At 52.5% G+C, this 21,435-nt stretch overlaps 9 protein-coding genes across 9 annotated transcripts; 2 read left to right on the top strand and 7 right to left on the bottom strand.

Moving 5' to 3' along the window:
• Nucleotides 1-7: 7 nt before the first annotated feature.
• LMH87_002986 (uncharacterized protein) lies at nt 8-1,882 on the bottom strand (the record flags this gene model as incomplete). The annotated part of the gene is made up of 1 exon (XM_056194534.1): nt 8-1,882. The coding sequence occupies one exon, from the start codon at nt 1,880-1,882 to the stop codon at nt 8-10; it is 1,875 nt and encodes a 624-aa protein (XP_056051462.1).
• Nucleotides 1,883-2,493: 611 nt separating this feature from the next.
• On the bottom strand, nt 2,494-3,234 carry LMH87_002985 (uncharacterized protein; the record flags this gene model as incomplete). Its single annotated transcript, XM_056194533.1, has 3 exons — nt 2,494-2,733; nt 2,827-2,835; nt 3,232-3,234. The coding sequence occupies 3 exons, from the start codon at nt 3,232-3,234 to the stop codon at nt 2,494-2,496; spliced, it is 252 nt and encodes an 83-aa protein (XP_056051461.1).
• Nucleotides 3,235-3,982: 748 nt separating this feature from the next.
• LMH87_002984 (uncharacterized protein) lies at nt 3,983-5,418 on the top strand (the record flags this gene model as incomplete). The annotated part of the gene is made up of 5 exons (XM_056194532.1): nt 3,983-4,167; nt 4,229-4,542; nt 4,606-4,946; nt 5,008-5,167; nt 5,249-5,418. The coding sequence occupies 5 exons, from the start codon at nt 3,983-3,985 to the stop codon at nt 5,416-5,418; spliced, it is 1,170 nt and encodes a 389-aa protein (XP_056051460.1).
• A 629-nt stretch (nt 5,419-6,047) lies between these two features.
• LMH87_002983 (uncharacterized protein) lies at nt 6,048-7,317 on the top strand (the record flags this gene model as incomplete). The annotated part of the gene is made up of 3 exons (XM_056194531.1): nt 6,048-6,288; nt 6,351-6,493; nt 6,577-7,317. The coding sequence occupies 3 exons, from the start codon at nt 6,048-6,050 to the stop codon at nt 7,315-7,317; spliced, it is 1,125 nt and encodes a 374-aa protein (XP_056051459.1).
• Nucleotides 7,318-7,739: 422 nt separating this feature from the next.
• On the bottom strand, nt 7,740-8,717 carry LMH87_002982 (uncharacterized protein; the record flags this gene model as incomplete). The annotated part of the gene is made up of 2 exons (XM_056194529.1): nt 7,740-8,543; nt 8,703-8,717. The coding sequence occupies 2 exons, from the start codon at nt 8,715-8,717 to the stop codon at nt 7,740-7,742; spliced, it is 819 nt and encodes a 272-aa protein (XP_056051458.1).
• A 674-nt stretch (nt 8,718-9,391) lies between these two features.
• LMH87_002981 (uncharacterized protein) lies at nt 9,392-10,428 on the bottom strand (the record flags this gene model as incomplete). Its single annotated transcript, XM_056194528.1, has 2 exons — nt 9,392-9,760; nt 9,814-10,428. 2 exons carry the CDS (start codon nt 10,426-10,428, stop codon nt 9,392-9,394), a joined length of 984 nt encoding a protein of 327 aa, XP_056051457.1.
• A 735-nt stretch (nt 10,429-11,163) lies between these two features.
• LMH87_002980 (uncharacterized protein) lies at nt 11,164-11,588 on the bottom strand (the record flags this gene model as incomplete). The annotated part of the gene is made up of 3 exons (XM_056194527.1): nt 11,164-11,229; nt 11,288-11,424; nt 11,489-11,588. 3 exons carry the CDS (start codon nt 11,586-11,588, stop codon nt 11,164-11,166), a joined length of 303 nt encoding a protein of 100 aa, XP_056051456.1.
• Nucleotides 11,589-13,271: 1,683 nt separating this feature from the next.
• LMH87_002979 (uncharacterized protein) lies at nt 13,272-14,319 on the bottom strand (the record flags this gene model as incomplete). The annotated part of the gene is made up of 3 exons (XM_056194526.1): nt 13,272-13,626; nt 13,723-14,003; nt 14,080-14,319. 3 exons carry the CDS (start codon nt 14,317-14,319, stop codon nt 13,272-13,274), a joined length of 876 nt encoding a protein of 291 aa, XP_056051455.1.
• Nucleotides 14,320-15,531: 1,212 nt separating this feature from the next.
• LMH87_002978 (uncharacterized protein) lies at nt 15,532-20,121 on the bottom strand (the record flags this gene model as incomplete). Its single annotated transcript, XM_056194525.1, has 10 exons — nt 15,532-15,565; nt 15,635-15,653; nt 15,699-16,040; nt 16,279-17,146; nt 17,197-17,283; nt 17,328-17,653; nt 17,711-17,873; nt 17,922-18,091; nt 18,153-19,476; nt 19,801-20,121. The coding sequence occupies 10 exons, from the start codon at nt 20,119-20,121 to the stop codon at nt 15,532-15,534; spliced, it is 3,654 nt and encodes a 1,217-aa protein (XP_056051454.1).
• Between the last annotated feature and the right edge of the window lie 1,314 nt (nt 20,122-21,435).

The raw sequence follows: 21,435 nt of genomic DNA, 5'->3' as shown, positions 1-21,435 counted from the left end.
TCAAGCACTAATCTAACTCTTTGAATATTCTTTCAGATTCTAGTAGTATGAATAGAAAGGTCGCGTCCAAGTGCACCGTCAGGCTTGCACTAGTATCACTATAACCACGAGACTGGGGAAAGTTCTTATACCGACGACGATGCGCCTCGGGCGAAATGCCTTGCAAATCTTTCGCCACAGCCGCTGTGCCTACAGCTTGCAAAGTCCACCGATTGGAACGGTCATTGTACTGGGGTCGCAGAATGATCGCCATGCGAGATGAAGCCACCCAGCAGATCAAGTCACCCAGCCGCACCTGGCTGGATGCCACCCCCATCTTCCAATCTTTGGAACGAAAGAAGGAATCCAGCTGGTAGAGCCGTACGCCCTCTGTCAATGATTCCTGCACCTTTTCCGATCCCGAGCTATACTGAGGTGCTTCTATTTTTGCCTGCCACTTCTCGACAGCCTGTCCATGATACGACTCCAAGCCACCCCCCATGTGGCTCCCCGCCGACCACTGCACCACACTGCTATACGTGAAGCAGGTCCCGTTAAGATCTGGCCCACCTGGCATAACCATCTTTCTCAGGAGCATGTCACTCTCAGCGTGCGCTGATCCGGCATCATCAGTATTGCAGGCCTGCACCACGGCTTCCCACAGTTCTTGTTTCATTGGGTCGTTCACAATCTCGTTTGGCGGAGGGCCAATGTAGCGGACGCACCCGAGCGCCTTTGCCGGCACCTGAAAGACTTTGGGCGAATTGGGTTGGTTCACCAGCGCGGCCGCCTCTTCTGCAGGAGCATAGCTTCGCAGGATCTGGTCGAGCGGCTCGCACCCCGCCCCCATAAGGAGATACTTGACAAGACTGCCCGTAGATATAATTTCGTCGTTGGCGAGCATCTTGCCTTGGTTTGCAAATTCCATGACGTCCCTCCAAATCTCAAATCGGCTTTTGTTGTAATCGATTGGGAAGAAGCGTGCGTCGGCAGCGAGGCCAATCAAGCCATACACCTTGTCCTTGGGATCGTGGCACTGTGCGTCTTTGTAGTCGTGGAGTAGTTGGATGAGCTTGCAGCTACCCTCATATCGTCTACGCCGCTGCTCATGAAGCTTCAATGGCCCCTCGTTTCCCACATGGTGCATGGTTAACAAGTGGATAAAGCCACCCCAGTTGATGGCATAATCTCCAAAACACACAATCAGCTCCGCGGCGAGGCCAACCTCTTGCACTATCCATACCCTGTTCCAATAGCCATTCTGATACAAGTCTTTGGCCAGCGGCAAGCTGGAAACGTCATCTTCATTTGCGGCTTTTGTAGCCTCAGCCTCGGTTGGTGTGGTGTTTGGCATTGCCGCTTCTGCACCACTGGTAGCCTTACTCATTGACCCATGACCAAGCCGCTGCAGCTGCGGGAGCTCTGGTGCGTACTTTTCATAGTCTTTCCCTAGCCAGACGATGACGGCAGATGCACGAAAGAAAATTGTCCGCATCAGCCTGACCTGCGCGCTGCGCTCGTTGTTATCTGCCTGGTTGATGCAGAGGGCGTCGATCCAGAACCGTTCCGCCGGCCATTTGCGACGCAGATAATGCAGCGCGTCAAGCAAATTTTGCTTGACTGGACACTCGACGCCATTGAGGACGATGCATTCTGTGGCGGCTTCGTTGCCCCATTGGTAGGACAGCGCCTTGAACGCGGGTAGCTCTCCGAATGGAGTCTCGGAGATCTTGCACGAGATGCGATCATTAGGCCGATTCGCCGGTTGGATAGTCAAGAATCTAGTGCTGCTGGGTGTGGTCTTGAGCGGCTCGTACACAGCTTGCAGTGTAAGCGCTGCGTCCCGGCCGTCGCTGCTCGCCGGCTCCTGGTCCACGCGGCGGTGAGAAGAATCAGCGGTCATGCTTAAAGGACTGTCGATGATAATGATGACCTTGATGTTGCCTACAATACGGCGTTGTTGATTGTGTAACCATCATCGCCCAAGTCGTGACGGGTTTGTAGAAATAAATAGGGACACCGGTTGCCTCACGGTCAGCCTCATGCACCTCGGGCGCTTCGCCTGCCAATAGCTGGCCGCCCAAACAGGCCCTGTTGAATGCCTTGCCGCTGCTACCAACCGCGGCGCAGTTGATGCATTTTAATCATAAATGCGCTAACCGTGTACTGTGTTGTGCACATTCAGATTCATTGCTTGACGTGCACTGTTTAAAAGAAGAAGAGACCCCGCGTAGTGCGATTTAAGAGTTATGCGCACTGGCTACTTTTGTGTACTTCTGGAGCTATGTCTTGCTTCGCTCCGGATATGACCCTGGCGATTTGGAGACCGCACATGGGCGCTATTTCCACTTTGTTCCTTTTAGCAATGGTGATTTCCGCTAAGCAGAAGGACAAACGAGTCCATCTTGTGCCTATGCATGCCTGTCCACTGAAGTCCAGGTTTATTGAGAGTATGCATCACTTTTGCGGCGAAAATCGGATCACTCCTGTAGCGGAAGGAAAAATGTAGCAAGCTTAGGCCTCGGACTCGGGTCGGACTTGTGCTGCCTGGGGACCCTTCTGGCCTTGTTCCGCGACAAACGAGACGGTTTGTCCCTCCTTGAGTGCCTTGAACCCTGACGACTCGATGGCCCTGAAGTGCACAAACAGGTCGGCACCGCCATCCGCAGGGGTGATGAACCCGTATCCCTTCTCGTCGTTAAACCATTTGACGGTTCCTTGCTGTCGGTCGGCCATTTTTGCGACGTTGAAATCCTGTTGCCAATGCTGGTCAGTCGTTGCCTCATCGCAGGGCGAGGAGAGTATTGACGGCTACAAGGTGGGAGGCATCAAGGATTGACGACTTACGGAAGAGCACTTTGCTGTAAATTAGGAGAAAATTGCGGTTCTGGCAGGTTTAGTGAGCAGGTGAAAACTGAGATATGTAGCTTTTCACAATAGACACCTGGTGCGGGGTTCATGAAGCTTTCGTGCCACGAAAAATGGGGGCGCGGCACGTGTAGCACTAACGCTGTTAGGGTGACGCGCAGGCAGCTTCCTTGCTATCACGGTGCATGTGCATGCTTCCATGGCAACATGATGCGTAGGTGCCTATGGTAGATCCCAGTAGCCATCGCTATTTACCAGACTGGGCAGAGCCGGGGCATTCTCCGACACTGTGCACTGTCAACTGCGTTGCTCTACGGATGTCTAGGCAGCATTTGCCTGCTCTAACACTACAGAAAACAAGCACTCTCAGTATCCGTTTTTTACCATTTATAACGCACAAAATAATATACGAAATAATATACTACACGTGATGAAAAATCTCGCAATCCCATAGATGCTTCTTCTGCGAGGTAGTTATTTACCCAATATCTTTGGACTTTTTTATTTTTCCGCGAAGAGGCTGTTCCGCGAAGGGGCTGTTCCGCGAAGAGGCTGGCCAATTAGTCCTGTCATGCTGCGGCGCAAGCTTGCCATGATTTTTCAAAAACAAATATGGATTTTTGCGTTTGGGATTTTTGCCCTGAATTTTCGAGTCTTGAATTTTCGCATTCTTCTCATATTCTGGTTTCCGTTATTTAGATGCAAGAGCAGCCGCCACACCAGACCACCTGGTCCATTCCTGGCTGCCCGCAGCACCCTAATAAAGCTTCAACCCCAAACGTTTAATACAGAGTAGTAGCTCCTCATCCAAAACAATCTTGTTCCGACTGCCCAGACGTTGCCGTCGGCCCAGGAAATGAAGTCGCTTCTTATTTTCAAATAGCTTCTTTTGGCGGGCAGCCGAAATCGGACCACTTCAAGTGCTGCCAGGTGCTACTATTGTTCACAGCAGGAAGAAAAAAAAAACAAAGAAACACCAGAAAATGTACAAGAAGAGCCGCAGAGATTCCCGCTGGTGATACACCTGTGCCACTCTACACTCGTACCACCATGCTTCCGTCCTGCCTACTGCTCAGTGTTTTGTCGCAGGCTCTTTTCTGCTTCTTCAACTGTTCATACAATCTCCCTGCCAAAGATGGACAAATTTACGACGGAACCTTCATCGAATCTTTGCTATGCACAGGAGATCCTGGCCGAGTATCGATTCGGTGGGTACCATCCAGTCTCTTTGGGCGACACCTTTGCCGACGGCCGCTACGAGGTCGTGCACAAGCTAGGCTGGGGTGGCTTCTCAACTGTCTGGCTTGCGAGGAATACGCGGTACGTCAGGCATCCAAGTAGCGATGAAAAAGAAAGACAACGTATAATAACTGCCATTTAGGGATGAAAAGTGGGTGGCTTTGAAAATCTGCAAGGCTGAGACTGATTCACTTGGCGAAATCTCAACACTTCGAACGCTGCAGGGGAGCCCTGCATCAGGTTTCGTAGCCAAGCTGTACGAAAGCTTCGTCCACGACGGCCCTAATGGCTCTCATCTATGTATTGTGACCGAATTTCTCGGCCCATCTTTGAAACACATTCTAGCCGACTATGACCGTGGTGGAGATCGACTCGCCCCAGAAGATACACTCCGGCTGAGCAGGCAGCTATTACAAGCAACAGCGGCTGTTCACGAGGCTGGAGTCTCTCACGGAGGTAATGCCAACATCCGAGTAGCCGCAAGATCCGAGTAGCGACTGACGAACGCGTGCATCGTAGATGTCAACGGAGGCAACATTGTCTTTACAGCCTCGCGCCTAGCATCCTTGTCCAAGGAGGAAATCTTTGAAATCGTCGGCGAGCCGGAAACAGCACAACTTCTACGCAAAGATGGATCGGCTCTGGGTCGGAGGCTTCCAGAACAATTAGTGGGCAGGATGAAATGGACGGCCTGGATTGACGAAAGTGAAGAGAACATTCGCCTGATTGACTGGGGCGAGTCTTTTGCTTTCGATTCGCCCCCCAGACGGCTGGCTCAGCCGGCCGACTGGCGCGTGCCCGAGACCATTTTCACTAGCCAGATCGACTACCGAGTCGACCTCTGGCGAGCGGGAATCGTTGTATGGAAAAAGAAATTCAACTTCGCCGTGTTCATAAAATATATGGCTAACAGTACAGTAGATCTATTGTATGATTTCTGCCCATAATCCCTTTCATTGGTGGGGTCACATTGAAGCCCTCGCTTGCGAGATCATTGGATTCAGTGGAGGAGAGGTGCCCTCGGAGTGGCGAGAGAGATGGCAACAGATGCAAGCGGACGCGACCAGTACAATTGATTTCAGTGAGTCGGGGAGCGAATCCGCGGCCCATCATCCGTGTGAATTTCTCTCAATTACTAATTTTGCTTTGCCCCTCGTGTTAGCGACTCCTAGGCCAAGTCTCTTGGACCGGTACACGGCCGTGGCGCCCGGGCCGGAGCTGGCGCCGCTGGTACCCATCATGCAAGCACTGATCAAGCTTCGCCCGACGGACAGAATCTCGGCGCGGGAGGCATTGGCGCTCTTCCCCCCCGAAGGCCCCGAAGCGCCGTAAATTGGTAGTGCATGCCGAGCGTTGATGGACTTCGCCACCAAAGGCTGCTGAGAGGCGGCCGGAGCACACCAAGACTGTTCACACCAGACCATAGATAGGAAGACAGTGAAATAATGAGCAAAGATTTAACTGTGCAGAGTTCTCTTTTTTCTTTCGATAGTGCATGCGCGCGCATGTTTTATTTGCACCTTGTACTTGCACCTCGGTGGCCATCCAAGCCCACACGCGCCGAGTAGGGTCTGCCTGTCGCAGGACGTGAACACTTCAGTCGCATAGAGGCATATCGCCTTCTGCACTGTGATGTGCTTAATCTTGAAATGAACCCGAGAATCACAATGTCCATTGGATCCCATTGAGCCACGCACACTTACAGCAAGTCAGCCCGAAGCCCCACGGTGCTGGGTCAGATCTGGCAGTCGCGTCACTCCGTGCTTCCGATTGGCCCATCTGAAATTTCTATTCCCTCATGCGCCCAGCCCTGCCCGGTGCATGTCACTGATATAAGTTGGCCACTTTTACATCAGCCACCAGTGCCCTCTCTTCCTACACTTCCCTGCCATTACTCCGTAATTTCTTTTTCTCCGTCATTATTCATCTGCCTGTTTACCTGTTGTTCGTCATAATTGGCCATGGCCACCAAAGACGACAAAGAAGCACCACCACCCACCGAGGATGTCCTTGAGTGCGGCCAGGTGCCCTCCCCGTCTGAGAAGAAGACCTCGGCGTTTAAATCTCTAGGATGGCTGGATCGATTCCTCGCGGTATGGATCTTTCTCGCCATGGTCATTGGCATTGTGCTTGGTAACTTTGTGCCGCACATTGGCGCGTCGCTGCAGCGCGGGCAATTTGTCGGCGTCTCGGTTCCCATCGGTATGTCCCACGCATGCATCTGTCTCCGTCTCAGCAATGCGGTATTAATTATTCAATCGTAGCAATCGGCCTGCTGGTCATGATGTATCCGATTCTATGCAAAGTCCGCTACGAGACGCTGCATATTATCCTGCGACAAAAGACGCTGTGGAAGCAGATTGGCTTTTCCGTCTTCATCAACTGGATCGTGGCGCCCTTCTTCATGGTATGTCCGTTTCCGATTGCTCATCCTCATCCTCTGTCGTCTTCTTCTTCTTCTTCTTCGAGTCCTGGCTGACCAATGTTCAGATGGCCCTTGCCTGGGCCTTCCTCCCCGACGAGCCCAGCCTCCGCGCCGGCCTCATCCTCGTCGGCCTCGGGCGGTGCATCGCCATGGTTCTCATCTGGAACGGCCTCGCCGGCGGCGACGCCGAGTACTGCGCCATCCTCGTCGCCGTCAACTCGATCCTACAAATGGTGCTCTTCGCGCCCCTCGCCATCTTCTTCCTGCGCGTCATCAGCCACACCTCCACGTCCTCCGTCTCCTACTCCGTCGTCGCCACCAGCGTCGGTGTCTTTCTCGGCATCCCCCTCGGCGGCGCCATCCTCACCCGGCTCGCCCTCCGCCGCATCTTGGGCAGCGAGTGGTACGAGCGCACGTTCCTAGCGTGGCTCTCCCCGTGGTCGCTCATCGGCTTGTTGTATACCATTATTGTGCTGTTCGCGTCGCAGGGCGCGCACGTTGTGCAGCAAATTGTCTCCGTAGTGAGAGTCGCGGCGCCTATGATTGTCTACTTTCTGTGCATCTTCTTCTTCACGCTGTGGGTGACGCGCCGGCTCGGCTTCGGGTACAGGCTCGGCTGCACGCAGAGCTTCACGGCGGCCAGCAACAATTTTGAGCTGGCGATTGCGGTGGCCGTCGCCACGTTTGGGCCCGACAGCAACGAGGCGCTCGCGGCGTCGGTCGGGCCGCTGATTGAGGTGCCGGTGCTGATTGCGCTGGTGTATCTCGTCAAGTGGCTCGGCGCCCGATGGAACTGGAAGGAGTAGACAATGAAGAATGGCACTTGATATTCTAGACAGCGTAGCTTTGATGCAATTTTTTTTACTCATTAGATTCTTGCGAGTAGCTATGCTTGCCTGCACAAGACTGGATATCCATCTGTAGATTGCTCAGTCCAGGTTTTTGTACGATAAATGCGTGGTTAGTGCCATGCAGCATACATGTAGTCCGACAAAGGCCGTCAATGCAAATCCCGCACCGTGTCTCTGGGTATCCCCTCATTTCGTCATTTCCACCCGTCATATTTTCACCCACCATCCCAGTTTTCCAATCCCTGACGAGGTCCATTTCCTGCGCCTGTTCATTGTTGCCCATACCCAGACTCATAATACATGTTGAAACCAAACTCCTTTTGTGTGTGTGTGTGTGTGTGCGTATGTGTGTGTTGATCCAACCCCCATCATTTTATTCATGCCGTATTCTTCTCCATTATTTGAAAGAGTAACGTATTCTTGACGAAGCACTCACACTCTGCGTCCGCGCACCCCAAGCTGGTCTTGACGGCATGCCTGTTGACCGGCGCGCCGCCTTGCATCTCGGCAATGATTTGCGCAGCCGTGTTGCAGGACATGACGAGCGGCGAGCCAGACCCGGCTGGTGGCTGCGGCGTGGCGTGGTGGTGATGCTGGTGAGGATGGCCGTGATAGTGGCTGTGCGGCCCTGAAACGGGCGTGCCGGGCATGGTGCTTGGTCCTGCGCTGGGCGGGCTCTGCGCGGCGACCGTCGACTCGCTCGGCGTCGTGGCAGAGGTGCTGCTGCTGCATGAATCACCGATACTGGCGTCAGCCAGGACGGCTAGGCGGTCAATGCCGGCGGCCTCGCTGTGGTGTGGGTCATGATGTTGGTATGTACTCGTCGTCGATGCAGTGTGGGTGTAGGCCGGGGTAGTGGAGGGAGGAAAGCCTTGCAGTCCGTTGCCAGCCTGCAGGATCTCGTCGTCGCGACCGTCGAACATGCCGAGAAACTTGTCCACCTCGGTGTTGTTCACGCCGCGGCGGGCGAGCAGCAGGCGCAGACGCGCGTTCTCGATGGCGACGGTGCGGGCGGCCTGCTGCATCTGCAGCGTGGCCTCGACGCCCTGCTTCTCGTACTCGTCGAGGCGACGCTGCATGCCCTCGACAAACTCCTTGCGGCGGGCGCGGGAGCGGCGCTGGTTTTCGCGGATGCGCTCGGCGGCGGGGTTCGTCGACGAGGCCTGTGTAGCGGTAGTAGTCTGGTGCGGGTTGGTGTTAGTCTGCTGTTTGTATTTCCCTCTAGTGTGACGAGTCAAGTATGGGAGTCGTCCCACAGGGGCCGAAGCAGAGACATGCGGTGAAGAACAATGAGGTGAAAACAATGCAAATCAAGAGGTTTTAACTGGTGGCAGTCGTACCTTGGCACCGGCCATTGTGGATGGGGATGAAAGAAAACTACATCAACACGTAGAGGGTATTATAGTTTGTGTATGGCGGCAATCGGCACCCAGTAGCAACCGTTTCACTCGTCGCCCTGTAATCGTTTTCCCGTTGACAGGTTGGAAGAGGACAGAGTCGATATGGAGAGTCGTGTCACAGCTTTGTTGGTGCAAAGTTTCTTCACTTACAACTTCTTCTCCGCTGTGGGTGCTGTGTCAGCCAGTGGGGCGCCTTTTCGAAGGTAGCATGTCACTGCCGTGTCGCGGTCTAAAGGGAGCGATTGAGTGAGGGGCAGACGTAGATTGGGTATTTTGAAGATGGCCAAGTTTTTCAAGGCAGCTTCCAAGTCTGCTGTGATTTTTCCGTGATTTTACAAGGCCTGTGTCGGCCGTGGTGGCAGGCAGACCACACAGCGAAAAAAATCAGGGTCCTGTGGGCGAAAAAGCGCTACACCAAATTTGCGTCCCGCCCCAACAACAGCAACGCTGTGCAACACACAACGCATCACAATTATTAACCAATAAAATCAATTTTAATTATACCGACTCCAATAATGCTCATATGCTACCGCGATTCAACGCGGGGAAAACAAGGGGAAAAAAAGGCAAAACCTTGGGGTATCAATGACCGCTCAACCAACTCCCTCCCTGGCTTCCCAGCCACTCTATTATTTAAACATTTGCTTCCTCGTCCGCGCCGCGAAGCGCTCCACGCCGCTACCCTGCTGGTTGTGCCATAGCTGCTGCATGCCGACGCCGTGGCTCTGCTTCGAAGCCCGGTAGCGCAGCCACGCCGCCCGCAGGTGGTCCGGCCGCAGCGGTCCACGCTTCAGCTCCTTCTCCTCCTCGTTGTTGCCGGCATCGTCGGCCGCGGGCGGTGGTGTTGGCATCTCGCTCTGATGCTCGCCTGCGCGAATCCATTCAGCCTGAATCTGGCGCGCCTCTTCGATGAACTCGCCCGCAAACAGCTTCGCGACTGCCTTGACGGCTGTGCTGACCATTTGCGGGACAGACTGGGAGACTGTAGCATTTACGACCTGACCTGTTAGCCTTGGTAATAAACACTAGATATGAAAATGCAGCATCTTACCCTCTTCACCACCGCGTCAGACAGCTTGGCGGCGCGCCACAGCTCGTACCGGTTGTACTGCTCGCTGTCAAACGCCTCGACCAGCATCGCACGCAGTCGAATCTCCTCTTGCTTCTGCTCCTGCGTGCGCGCCACCACGTCCTCCAGAGCCATCTCCGCCTTGTCGTCGTCCTCGTCGTCCTCGGCCTCCTTGTCCCCGCCCTGGCCCGACACGTTGGTCGCCGCCTTGCTGCCGCCCGCGACGCTCGACGCCTGGTCGTTTGTCCCATCGTCGGCCTTGCCGCCCGCCTTGGACTTGCGGCCGCGCTTCTTACGAGCAGCAGCCCCGACGCCACTGGCCGTTCCGCTCACCGCGCTGCCGCTCACGTGCGACATGGCGTCGACCGAGGGCGAGCGCGTGTGCGGCGATCGCGCCTCGGGGGGGAACGACGTCTGTCGCAGAGGGTGCACCGGCACGGATGCCTGCGAGAGCGTCGACGGCTTGCGGCGCTTCAGGGCAGGCGGCTTACCGGTCGTGTCGAAGCTCGACGAGCGCTTCTTGTTGGGGATCTGCGCGGGCGAGGGGTAGGGAGGCGACATGGCCGTCGGCGAGGAGGCGTACGGCGGCGAGGCCATGGTGTATGTAGCTGCGGATGGGTGGGTTTGAAGCAGCGGTTCGGATATTTGCGTAGTATCTCACACGAGCGCGTGAAATGCGGCGTCAGGTTGATGCGTGAGGGATGGGTTGATGTGCTTGGGCTTGGCGCGGATTGCGTGGTGCAAGTTTCTCGGGCGCGGTCGCGCGACTGCACCACAGCCAGCCAATCACATGACCAGACACTGCGCGTTGGACCAACGGCCAGGTATTCAGGCGAACAAAATAAAAGAAATACATATTAAAAAGCATTGATGATATTGCGAGATAAACTAAATGGGGTATTGGAAATTCTCAAGCCGCATGCTGGCCAGAGCTGGTTGCTGCGACTATTATCACGTCGTAGACCATGCTAGTTACCAACTGCTGTCATCGAATCCCTACCCGGTAACCACCCTACAAGATCTGTAGGCCCAATCTCCTTGAGAGCCCAAATCCTGAAAGTACTCGAGGAAGTTGATGAAAGCACTATGCATTACTAAGTGTTAGATAAAGTCACAATAATTGTTAGAGGCTTAAAGCTATCAGAGCTTATGAAAATGATTATATTCATTTTAGGTCAGGTCGCGCCGTGATAATCATGAGTAACACCAAAGAATAACGCAAAGCCTAATAGCCCTTAGCAGTACAAAACATATCGCCCGACTGTTGCAGTACGACCTACCATCGGTTCAGCAACCCATCATGGTAAGATTTCACAGCCCATCTCGATCCACTTAGCAGACCTTCTGCTCTTCGAGGAAGTCGCCAAGAGGATCGATGCAGCCAGCACAGCCGCACAGCTACAACCGAGTTAGCATTATGTCCATTTTGCTTAGCTTTCGGTCTTCGTAGGCTTACCTTGCCGGTGGCACCACTAACACAGCCGAGAAGAGACGGGACGCTTCGTTTAGCGATGGCGAGGGCAATGCAGCCTGCGGCAGCGAGAACCTCCAGACACTTTCCGGTGTTACACTCAGCAGCCTCGATGTGCAAGGCTAAGAGCACATTATCAGCAACTGCCTCTCGCTACTTGTTCACAAGTTCTAATGAGAGCCTTACTATAAGCCTTGTCGGCAGGCGGTGCGCGGATGACGGCGGTTGGGCTTGCGTTGACGACGCCAGCGGCGGTGAGGGAAGCGACGATGGTTGCAAAGCGCATCTTGGCCGGAATTTATGAGAGATATGAAAAAGACGTGTTTGGGTTGCTTGTTTGCCGGAGGTTGTGCTGTTGCTTGTTGCTGTTGTCTGTGAGAAGAACTGCACTCTTTCAACGGAGACACGACCCCTTTATATACTTTTCGCCCTCCAGAAAATGATTACGCGTTTCAATATGATCTTTTACTTTCTTCAAAGTTCATCCGTTCTTACAGCCTTGTTGGAGCCGTATAATTCATCCGGTCTTACGTTCTGCTTTCATGGAAATGGCTCATGCGTAAACAGTCTGATGTATCAAGACTGTCAACCAAGACATGCATTGCTTATTCCCACAACCAAGGGGCATGTACAATGTTACATCCTACCTCCAATTTCTTAAGCGTTCTTTGTCTGACTTGCATGCGGATCAATTGCGGGTTCTTGCATACCGCCAAAGGCAACAGCCACCGCCATCGATCTGCGACAGTGACCTCTCAACATGTGGATGTGTCTACAGCCGATCATCTGATTGGATCCTGTGAAAGGCGGCAATGTAGCAAGGCTCATTACAAGGCAAAATGCCTTCACGGACCGTCGCTGACATGGTGTTCAAGATACCGCATGCAGCCTGGCGGAATATAACCAACTGGAGCTTAGATCGACGCAGCCGACTTTGAAACTCAAACAGGAACACGAGCTATTGTAGCACTACGCTTCCTTGTTGAGAAGTTTTCATCTACGCATAATTTCGCTTCACCGTATCGTCGACTGCAATTTGTTGCCAGCTACTTGCACGCTGCTGTCAGTGGCCACCCGTCGGTGTTGAAGTGGCGCAGTTACTCTAAGTGGTAAGTCTAAGCTCTAATAGTTGACGGACCAACGTTTTTACTACATAGCCGAAGCTGAAGACAATGTGATGTGTCTCGCTTGGACCAAGGTTAAAAATAAGGAAGTCGACTGTGTCGCCTTTGTCAGCCCGTTTCGGCAAACTGGGCGAGCCGAGCGACGCTAAAGCCAACCTTGAATACCACACTTGAGAGGAATGGGCATGTAATTGGCTGAAAGCCGCAGCCTCACCTCGAGTTAAGGCTTCCGGGTCCGAAATAGATCTGCACTTCACCGGTTGAGTCCGTGTGCTGGCTGAAAAAGGCAGAAACCTGGGGTTAAACTTTCTTCGATCTGCGATGGCCTGCATTTCAGCTGACGGTTCAGCTGAGATGCGCTGACGGACAACGGCAGGATTCGTCCTGGGTGAGAATTAGCGCTGACCAGTTCGGAGAATTCGAACAGCCTTAATGCAGTGCGAGTCTATTTAGACTCTACGAGAAGGCTGTAAATTGTGTCGTTTCGAACCACTTATACGCGGTTGCAAGTTGCTAGCGCATGGGTTGCCGGAATGCGTGTCAGCCTGCGCCTGCTGTTTCAGCATCTGCGCGCTCAATACTCAAATTATTCAATCTCCATTGGGCGCTAGTCAGTTTATAAGAGCTACATGGCCGACCGTGACGTTCATGAAAAATGAAGAGCAAATAGGTAGCGGCATGCTGTGTCAGGGGTCAGCAACAAACAAGACAACAACAGCTCGTTGGATCACGGACCAAAATGTGCAGCAGTTAAATTTAGCTTTCGTAAGTTTAACATGTCAATTTCTCAACTACACTATCCATGGCACATGTGAAGGCTACTGAAGCAAAAGAAACGCATCCTGTCAGAGGTCTTTGAGGAGGTGAACATGCCCAACAGAGACGTCCCACATGGTCGAGCGCCCGTGAGTTACAGATTGCCAGCCCGGGCTGGCCATGACAGAATGAGCATACTGCTGAAGCCGACCTGGTATAAGATCATGTCTTCCACAGTCCATCAGCCGCGCAATGAGAGCAGTGCAGTGAGCATCAAGAACTGTCGGGCCAACGGCGTCGCCAAAGATCCATTTTGGCAGTGCGCCTGACTTGTCAGCAGGAGTGGATATGATTTTGTCAACTTTGACAAACAAAGCTTTAGCTTGTTTCTCTGCCAAGTGAACATTGTCGTCGGTTAGAGCGTTTTCCTGCGTTTCTTTATGGCTAGTGCGAAAGAAAGGGAGCAGAAGAGCACCGGTCAGAACATTGTTACACGTGACCGGTTCATTGTGTCGGCAAATGGTATTACAGTAAACTTACTATTTTTGCTTGATTTGCAGAGTGTCTCGGTATTTCGGGCTGATTTCTGTGCCGGCCACCAGGGCGTCAACGGTCGGACACGGCACGCCCTCGGCGCGATCTTCCTTGGACGGCACAGACAGTGAAAGTACTTGGATCTGATGGAGTTTCTGTAGAAGCTGTTTTATGATGGGTGTTTGCTTCTCTGGCAAAAGACTTGGGTAATGCTGGCAGAAGAAGAAGGAAATGTCCAAGCTGTCGGTGAGAGGGGAAGAAAGAGCACCACCCGTCAGAGCTGGGACCTAAAGCGACGGTTTAGCTTTTTTCAAGAGAGTTTCTCGTATACTGGGGTATTCGAGATTAGGAAATCCAGCGTACCTGACCTTTATCATTGATTTCGATCAGGTATGCTTCCGAGATGTTTTCTTCTCTGTGGAGGTTGACCAGCTTTAACCCTACGCTCAAGGGCTTGGCTGTAGCCGAGGCTGCTGCTGCTTGGCCAAAGGCCAATGTTGCGCGCGCCATGATGGAATATATTGAAAATGGGAAAATGTAAAGGCAGTAGTCGTCGGTAGCCTGTTGGCCCTCGGCGGCGGTATTGAATTGCGCTGATGCCATGTTTCGCGAGCTCCCAGGTTGTCGAATGCTAGTCGCGTGTTCGCAGCGATGAAGAACTGCAAGTACGGAACGATGATTTGGTCAATGATGCCAGGAGCTTGAAGAGTCCTGCGTCCTTTTTGTCAGTTGGTCGAGTGCGGGGGGAGTTCTCGATGCTGTGCGCCTCTACTCGTCGGTCCACAACACACGAGATCAGGCTCTGGCTTGCCCTCACAACTGCAGCGACCCCACTGCCGCCTCCTCATCTTTCCTCTTACATGCAAATGTTTTGTTGAGCAGCGTTGGAGGCCTCATTTTCGTGTCATGCAACACTCCGCACATCTGCAGCCTGACGCTACGGGCCTTGGTTGAGTCCTGGAAATGTCTCCAGCAGGCTTGGATATGCTCGGCCGCCCCCCGCCTTGGCGGTCTACGCTTCGCTACATCGCATGCCCGAGGCTCTGCATTGGAACAGCATTGCTGAACCACACGCTTGCAATGTCCATCTCGTTTGGTTCTGGTTCTTCATTTATATCGTTCCATTCAGCAACATGATAAACACTTATGAACTTGATACCATTCCCATTTCCGCATCAATCAGATGTCACCGAGGCAGAATATCACGACCATGTCAATGGTTTCAAGCGTCCGCCCGACGGTGAAGACTCGGCTAGCCTGCTCGGTCTCAAGTCTCAGTCAACCGAAAAAGAGACACGGCACACACCTACCTCCTCAAATGGACACCATCAAGTATACTGGCGTACGGTATGGTGCTTTCTTGTCGTCGCCACCGCCCTGGCAGTAATCTTTGCCGTGGCTGTTCGCCCATATCCGGTACCAAACGCGACATCTGGGCCTTTAAAGGGCGCTCTGTCGTGCGACTGCGGCACCTCCGTCTCTGAGGCGCGGGTGAGAGTTTGCAAATACGATACACTGGCGGCGAGCTAGCTGCCAGATGCCTGCCGCGACGACCGGCTCTCCGCCGACTTGAACAATGCCGGGCTTAACGGCACATGGACCCATTTTGCCAACAAGGAAACCACCACAGTCTTGACCATTCAGCAAGTGGCAGCTCTCTCTACTCAACAGGGTGGGTGTATCGCATTCCAGCAATTAATCGACTTATATTTATGGTGTCAATTCCACGTCTTCTACAAAAACCAATACTGGTTGTGCGACCTCTGGTTCTGATTGCTCTTCAGCGGCTGCTAGGAGGAGAGCGACACTACCAGTTCATGCGTCCGTCAATGGAGGTACACTTGTTGTACTAATACTTGTTCTATTGGATTAGATATTATGACTTGATAGCGGCCCTACTTAATATATTTGAACAGACCTGGTTTGGATACAGTCTCCTAGCGGCAGATAACCCCATCATTGATGCAATTCCCAAAATCTACCCTTCTTCTGCAAGAGCTCTGCTGGGGCCCCAATCTCTGCCACTTGGCCGTGATCCATGACGACGACCAGATCTGAATCTATGATAGTATCAATCTTGTGTGCCACCGAGAGGACAAGTCTGCCCTTGAAAGATTCTTCAATCAGCTTCTGGGCCACCCGCCCCGTATCCTCGTCGAAACCGCTCGTTGGCTCGTCCAAGATGACAATACCCCCCGGCTGAAGCAGAGCGCGACCGATACACACAAGCTGTCGTTGGCTTTCCGTCGAGGGGACAGCAGTGATGGTGGCATCCAAGCCGCCGTGCTCGTGGATACGAGCCCACATCTGCAGCTGTTCCAGTACTGACACGATAGCTTCGTCAGTGGAAGGACAAGGAGAGCCAAGTAAAAGGTTCTCACGAACCGTCCCAGCTACAAGAAGTGGATGTTGGGGAATCGTGACGATGGCGGCGTGAAGCTTGTCTTTAGGAATGGCTGCGATGTCGGTTCCGTCGATGTACAGTGCCGGACATCAAGTTGACAAGCGAAAAGAAACAAGATAGGAGAGTACTTTTGCCGCTGCCAGTGCGCCGGCAGATACCGACTCTTTGTCCCCCCTCAAGATAACGCGTCACATCTTTCAAGACTAGTTCCTCTCCAACCCCGTAGAATGCAGAAACATCTCGAAATTCGACTGTTTTCGCTAGCAGCTCTTGTCCAAGCGATTGATCTTCCACCGCCTCGGCTGCTTGGTGGTCGGGGTTGGTGACAAACTCCTTTGTTCGCGAAATTGCGCCAAGCGAGGTTTCAAGTTGCATCCAGTTGGTGATAAGCTGCTTGAGTGATGTGTTGAACGACAAGAGATTGACAAGTGCAACTCCCACCGAACCGGATGTGGTCTTGTTCGTGACAAACAGGACAAGGGCCGTCAACAGCGTAGCCAGCGCTGCGACTAGTAGGTCCAACACGACCTGCAGCCACTGTTGCACACTGTACAGTGCATAGAATGGCTTCTGAGAGAGATCCAACAGCTCTTCATTCACTTTGGTAAACCTGCCCTGCCATTGGAAGGCGCGGATAGTGGCACCGCCGTCGATGGTCTGCAAGAAGTGGTCATACAATGGAGCCTTAGACTCGAGGCTAAGAAGTCGAATCGGGCGGGAAGTGCGCAGATAAAAAGCCTGGATAGCATAAAGAACTGCAATGCAAAAAGGAGTGACGATGGACATATAGCCCGAACCATGGGCAATCATGACGCCCTGTGCGATACAGGTGAGAAAGCTCTGCAGCGTTATTCCAAATGCAACGGGGAGCTGCATGTCCACAAGTGACATATCCTGGCTGAGTCTTTTTATCAGGCTGCCAAGCTCAATTTGCACCAGCTGCGTCCAAGGCATCTGCATAATGACGTCGAGTAGCAGCCTGTGAAGCTTGATGGCAGACTTTGGGACCGCCCAGACGAAAAGTATCTACAGTAATTAGCAACATGGTAACGCTCGAGAGCTGATTAAATACTCACCCAATGTATAACCCAATAGCTACTACACTCGCGATAGACACGATGGTGTACGTAACCAGGTAGGTAACACCCTTTTCTGGTACCGAGCTATACCACCATGAGAGCAAGATTTGCGGAAATACCAGACATACAACGTATACAACAGCGAACCCCAAAATACAAAGAAATGAAAATCGGCCGATGGAGTCAATGTAGTATCCGTAGAGGGAAAGAGCCCCGCTGCCACGACTCCTGGCAGCCGCTGGGGCCGGGCCGGCGATCGTAGTGCTTGGACGTGCGGTTTCCTGTTCTGAGACAGGGGTTGCCTCTTCCCGGAGATTCTCGGTACGCTCCTTTGGAGCAGCTAGCCTTTGAAGGAATTCGCATGTTTCAATAATGTCAGAGTAGTTTCCCTGCGCATCAACGTTGCCATTGTCTGACAGGACGATGACCTTGTCCACGTCATGAAGCTGGTTAGCTATGAACTGTTAGCGATCCGAAAGGAATGGTAGCCTTAGTTCATTCGTTTAATTACCAGCAGCCATTACTATAATGACCCCAGACCCTAGCTGCCGAATGATACCTGCAGAGCCAAACAGACGCTGGAAAATGCGACTACCTGTGACGGTGTCCAAAGCGCTGAGAATATCATCCAGGAGAAGAAACTCGGGCTTTGCAAAAACTGCCCGTGCCAAAGCCTGAAATACAATTATTATCTTATGTTTCCAAAATGATGTAGTACTTACCACTCGCTGCTTCTGTCCGCCAGAGAGCTGCAGGCCTGATGTACCCACCACTGTTTCAAGTCCATTTGGCAGTCTGCTGATGTCCAAACCCAAATCGCACGAATACAGCACCCTCAAGCCAAACAGTATCGACATGCGCAGCCCCAACAATGTTACTTCGAATTGTGCCACTGAAGATGTATGGTGTCTGTTGGCAGTAGGCTATCGATGTGGCTTGCATCGACAGCTGACCTTCGACGTGTGAGATCTCGCCCAGGACAACTTTCAGTAGCGTTGACTTGCCGCAGCTAAGAGAGCCAGTAATAGCAACAATTTCTGACCGGCTCACTGTAAAGGTCAAGTTATTGAGCTGGCACACACCATCTCCACCATATCGGAATGAACCACTTTTGACGTTGACCAGCTCAGTTCCCGGCATGGCTGTGAGCTCCGTTGCTGGCTGACTGGAATTCTCTGTGGCTGGGCGTGAAACCTCGCTTTGCTTCTCTCTCGCGAGGAGATATCCCTGGATTCTGTCGAATGAACCCATGCCAGATGTAAACTTCGTGAGCGCCAGAGATAAAAGCGTAGCGGAACTTGTAAGAAGTGACACCAGAGATAGAGATGTGAAAATAGCGTCTGGTGTCGGGATCTCTGTGCGAAGGTTCATGCGCGTTACCGTGTAGAGAATGATGGTTAGAGCTGGAGCGATCGACGTCGCAGCCGCGTTCAATACATTGACCCCAACGATAAGAAGGCGAAAAGGTTTTGACGCATCCAATTCCGACTTTCGAAATTGGTGTTTCTTTTCAGTGATTGTAGCCTCTATTCCAAACATTTTGACTTGGCGCATTACCTTTAGAATGCTGGTGGTAAAGTTGACACGTTCTTGCACGGCTTGGACCCATAGTCTCTGCTTCTCTCTCATGCGTGGTGCGATGTAAGAGGAGCCGGCAATGCATGCCGCAGCTACCGCCAAGGCGGCAACAGATGGATAGCCGATGCGAAGAATCAACAGCGCAAAGGCAATGACGATCTCGATTCCAGCAGCCCACATCTCATGAACATTTTGCACGCCAGTGACGATGCGATCGACATCGGTGCTCATGAAGGTTAGTGCATTCTCCCCGGAGCCAAGTCGATTCCTGTCCTGGAGGGCTTCAGCGTAGATAATTCCTACCAGGCTCCCGCGTATAATTGTCATCATCAGGATCGTTTGTCGCTTGTAGATGGCATTTGCGGCAGCAAGCAGCGTGTATACAAGAAGCATAGCCGCCAGGAGACCATATTTGGTTCCTTCTTGGTCCGGCTTGTCCGGCGCAGAGACACGCTCAATCAAATCACTGAAAAGGAAGGGTTGTGCGTACTTTAGAGGTATCAGTATGGCCCTTGCTATTACGGCCCTGATGATTGTCCATTGTGCGCCTGCGAAAGAGTGTCGCAGCAGAGCGTATTTCTTGTTGTGCTTCTTTTTATCACCACTCCACCGCCGCTGCAGGTCAGAAGTGAGAGCCTTTGAGGTGAGATTGCCATCCACGGTGTAGAGGCCCTGCAGGCTCAAGTCGGAGCGGAAGCCCTGGAAAAAAAGACCATTGATCCATCAGTACACCGAACGGTTTAATATGCCGCTTCTGCATTCGGGGGAGGTTTTTTTGTACGCGGATGTCAGGTATTGTCCTTTCTCCTGTGCTTCGATAGCAAGGACAAGAATTCTCAGAGCCAAAGATAGAGTGGCAATGGTATCAAGGACAAGGCTAAACGGCTGCAGCAGCCAGAGTGTTCGCACTTGAGCTACTTCGAAAAGAATGGTTGCCAGAAGGTAGAGGCAGATGAGAGTCGATGGTCGCACATTGCGGCTGTGTTCACACTGTGATATGGGAATCAGCATGGTTGCGCTCACGAACGCAGCGCTAGACGAGACTACAGCTGAGGGATGTATAGCTTCCCCGGCCGTTATCCATGCAATTAGCGATGCAGTCTTCAGCGCCAGTAGGAGACTCGTGGCGATCAATTTCGCGTGCGCAAGACCATGCGACCGGAGCGTGAGCACCTTGGCAGAACGAAATATCCAGAACCAGCGGACGACACCACCGAAGATAAAAAGTATCTCCGGGATCAGCGTGAGGATCCAGTGCTCAAAGGTGAGGGTAAAGTCGAATTGTCTGCGGCACAAGGCGACTTGCGGCCCAAACGAGCCTTCAAGAGCGATACTGCAGTCCATACCAACAAGGAGCGTTCTTTTGAATATGTGAGAAGCGGGCAATTTCTTTTTTGCTGTGCGATGTTATTTGATGTGATGTGATGTGCATGTAAAGTTCTCGCAGCGGCAGGCGTAATTGCTTGGCCCAACTCGAGGTAGAGCCGTCCCAGGGTAGGGAGAAACGAGGTACACGACAGCTGCGAGAGCGAGTCAGGCAAGAAGCGGACGGGGAGGCCTAGGTGGCTTGCTGGTCAGCTGCTCGCATTTCAGGCTGCATGGCTGCTTCAGGTTATTTGATGGCCTTTGTTGACCGGGTTAGCACGGCATAAGGCAAACTGGTACGAAGGAGCAGGATTCCAGGGCTCGCGTGAGGGCTTGCATTTCAGGCTGCGTGGCTGCTTCAAGCTCTTTACGTGACCTTATTGGACCGAAAAACACGCATGGCAGACAGGGTGAAAGAGCGCAATCTCGCCGTGCACGCGATTATTTGGGAGGCGGCACTGCGTCGCTGCCTTGAATGGTGGATTTACATTGCAAGCAGGACATGGTAAGCCGAATTCATGGGAGAAGATCGGGATCTATTGCGAGACAATGCTTTCTGGTGATCCAGAAACGTCTCAGCCATACCAGTGAGCAATACTCAGGCCCACGGATGCATCGCTCAATTGCGTCACTCATTTAATGAGCACACGTGCGGGCGTGAGTTCTCGTATCCGTTTGGGGGTGATTCCCGTGAAGCTTCGTCTGCTTCCCTACAGTTCTTCGTCAGTCACTTTCCTTCCACATCGTTTATGTCCTAGAGTGAGCGTACTATTTTTATGTGAAAGAATTTATATCAATCGAGAATATTTTTTAGATATCAGCTTACATTTGTTTATTTTGCTAAATAACTTTCTCTTGTTCTCTTCATTCAATGATGCTTAATCCTCGGCGTTTGCCCTTTTCCTGGTTGATCCATGCTGTAGACTTGAAGTCAAGATGCTCTTCCAAGTCATAAAAACAGTCCAAGCAGCCAATCTTTGCTCTGTTATACTGTTAATGATGCCACTTTCATCACGTACTGAGGGCCTGGCGTCCTCTGACTCACACCTACGGCCAAATTGGGAGAGCAGAGGTATGCACACGATGTGATGATCCCATTTGCACAGTATTTGAAGCTGACCTGGCTCGACACAGATTTCTGGCTTGGCTCATGAAGCTTTGGACGGTCCGTGAGGCTAGTCTCTGCCCTCGATTCATGGGCAGATGCACTCCTTAGCTACGTCTGGCAGTGGAGCGGAGTGGTTTCAGCATGGTGTGTGCTAGACATTATTTTTAGTTCTCTCCTTTTTAGGC

This window comes from Akanthomyces muscarius, chromosome 3 (assembly GCF_028009165.1).
Source record: "Akanthomyces muscarius strain Ve6 chromosome 3, whole genome shotgun sequence".
NCBI classification, from domain to species: Eukaryota; Fungi; Ascomycota; class Sordariomycetes; order Hypocreales; family Cordycipitaceae; genus Akanthomyces; species Akanthomyces muscarius.
Note: the sequence above shows the minus strand (reverse complement) of the source record. Positions and strands in the feature narration are given on the sequence as shown.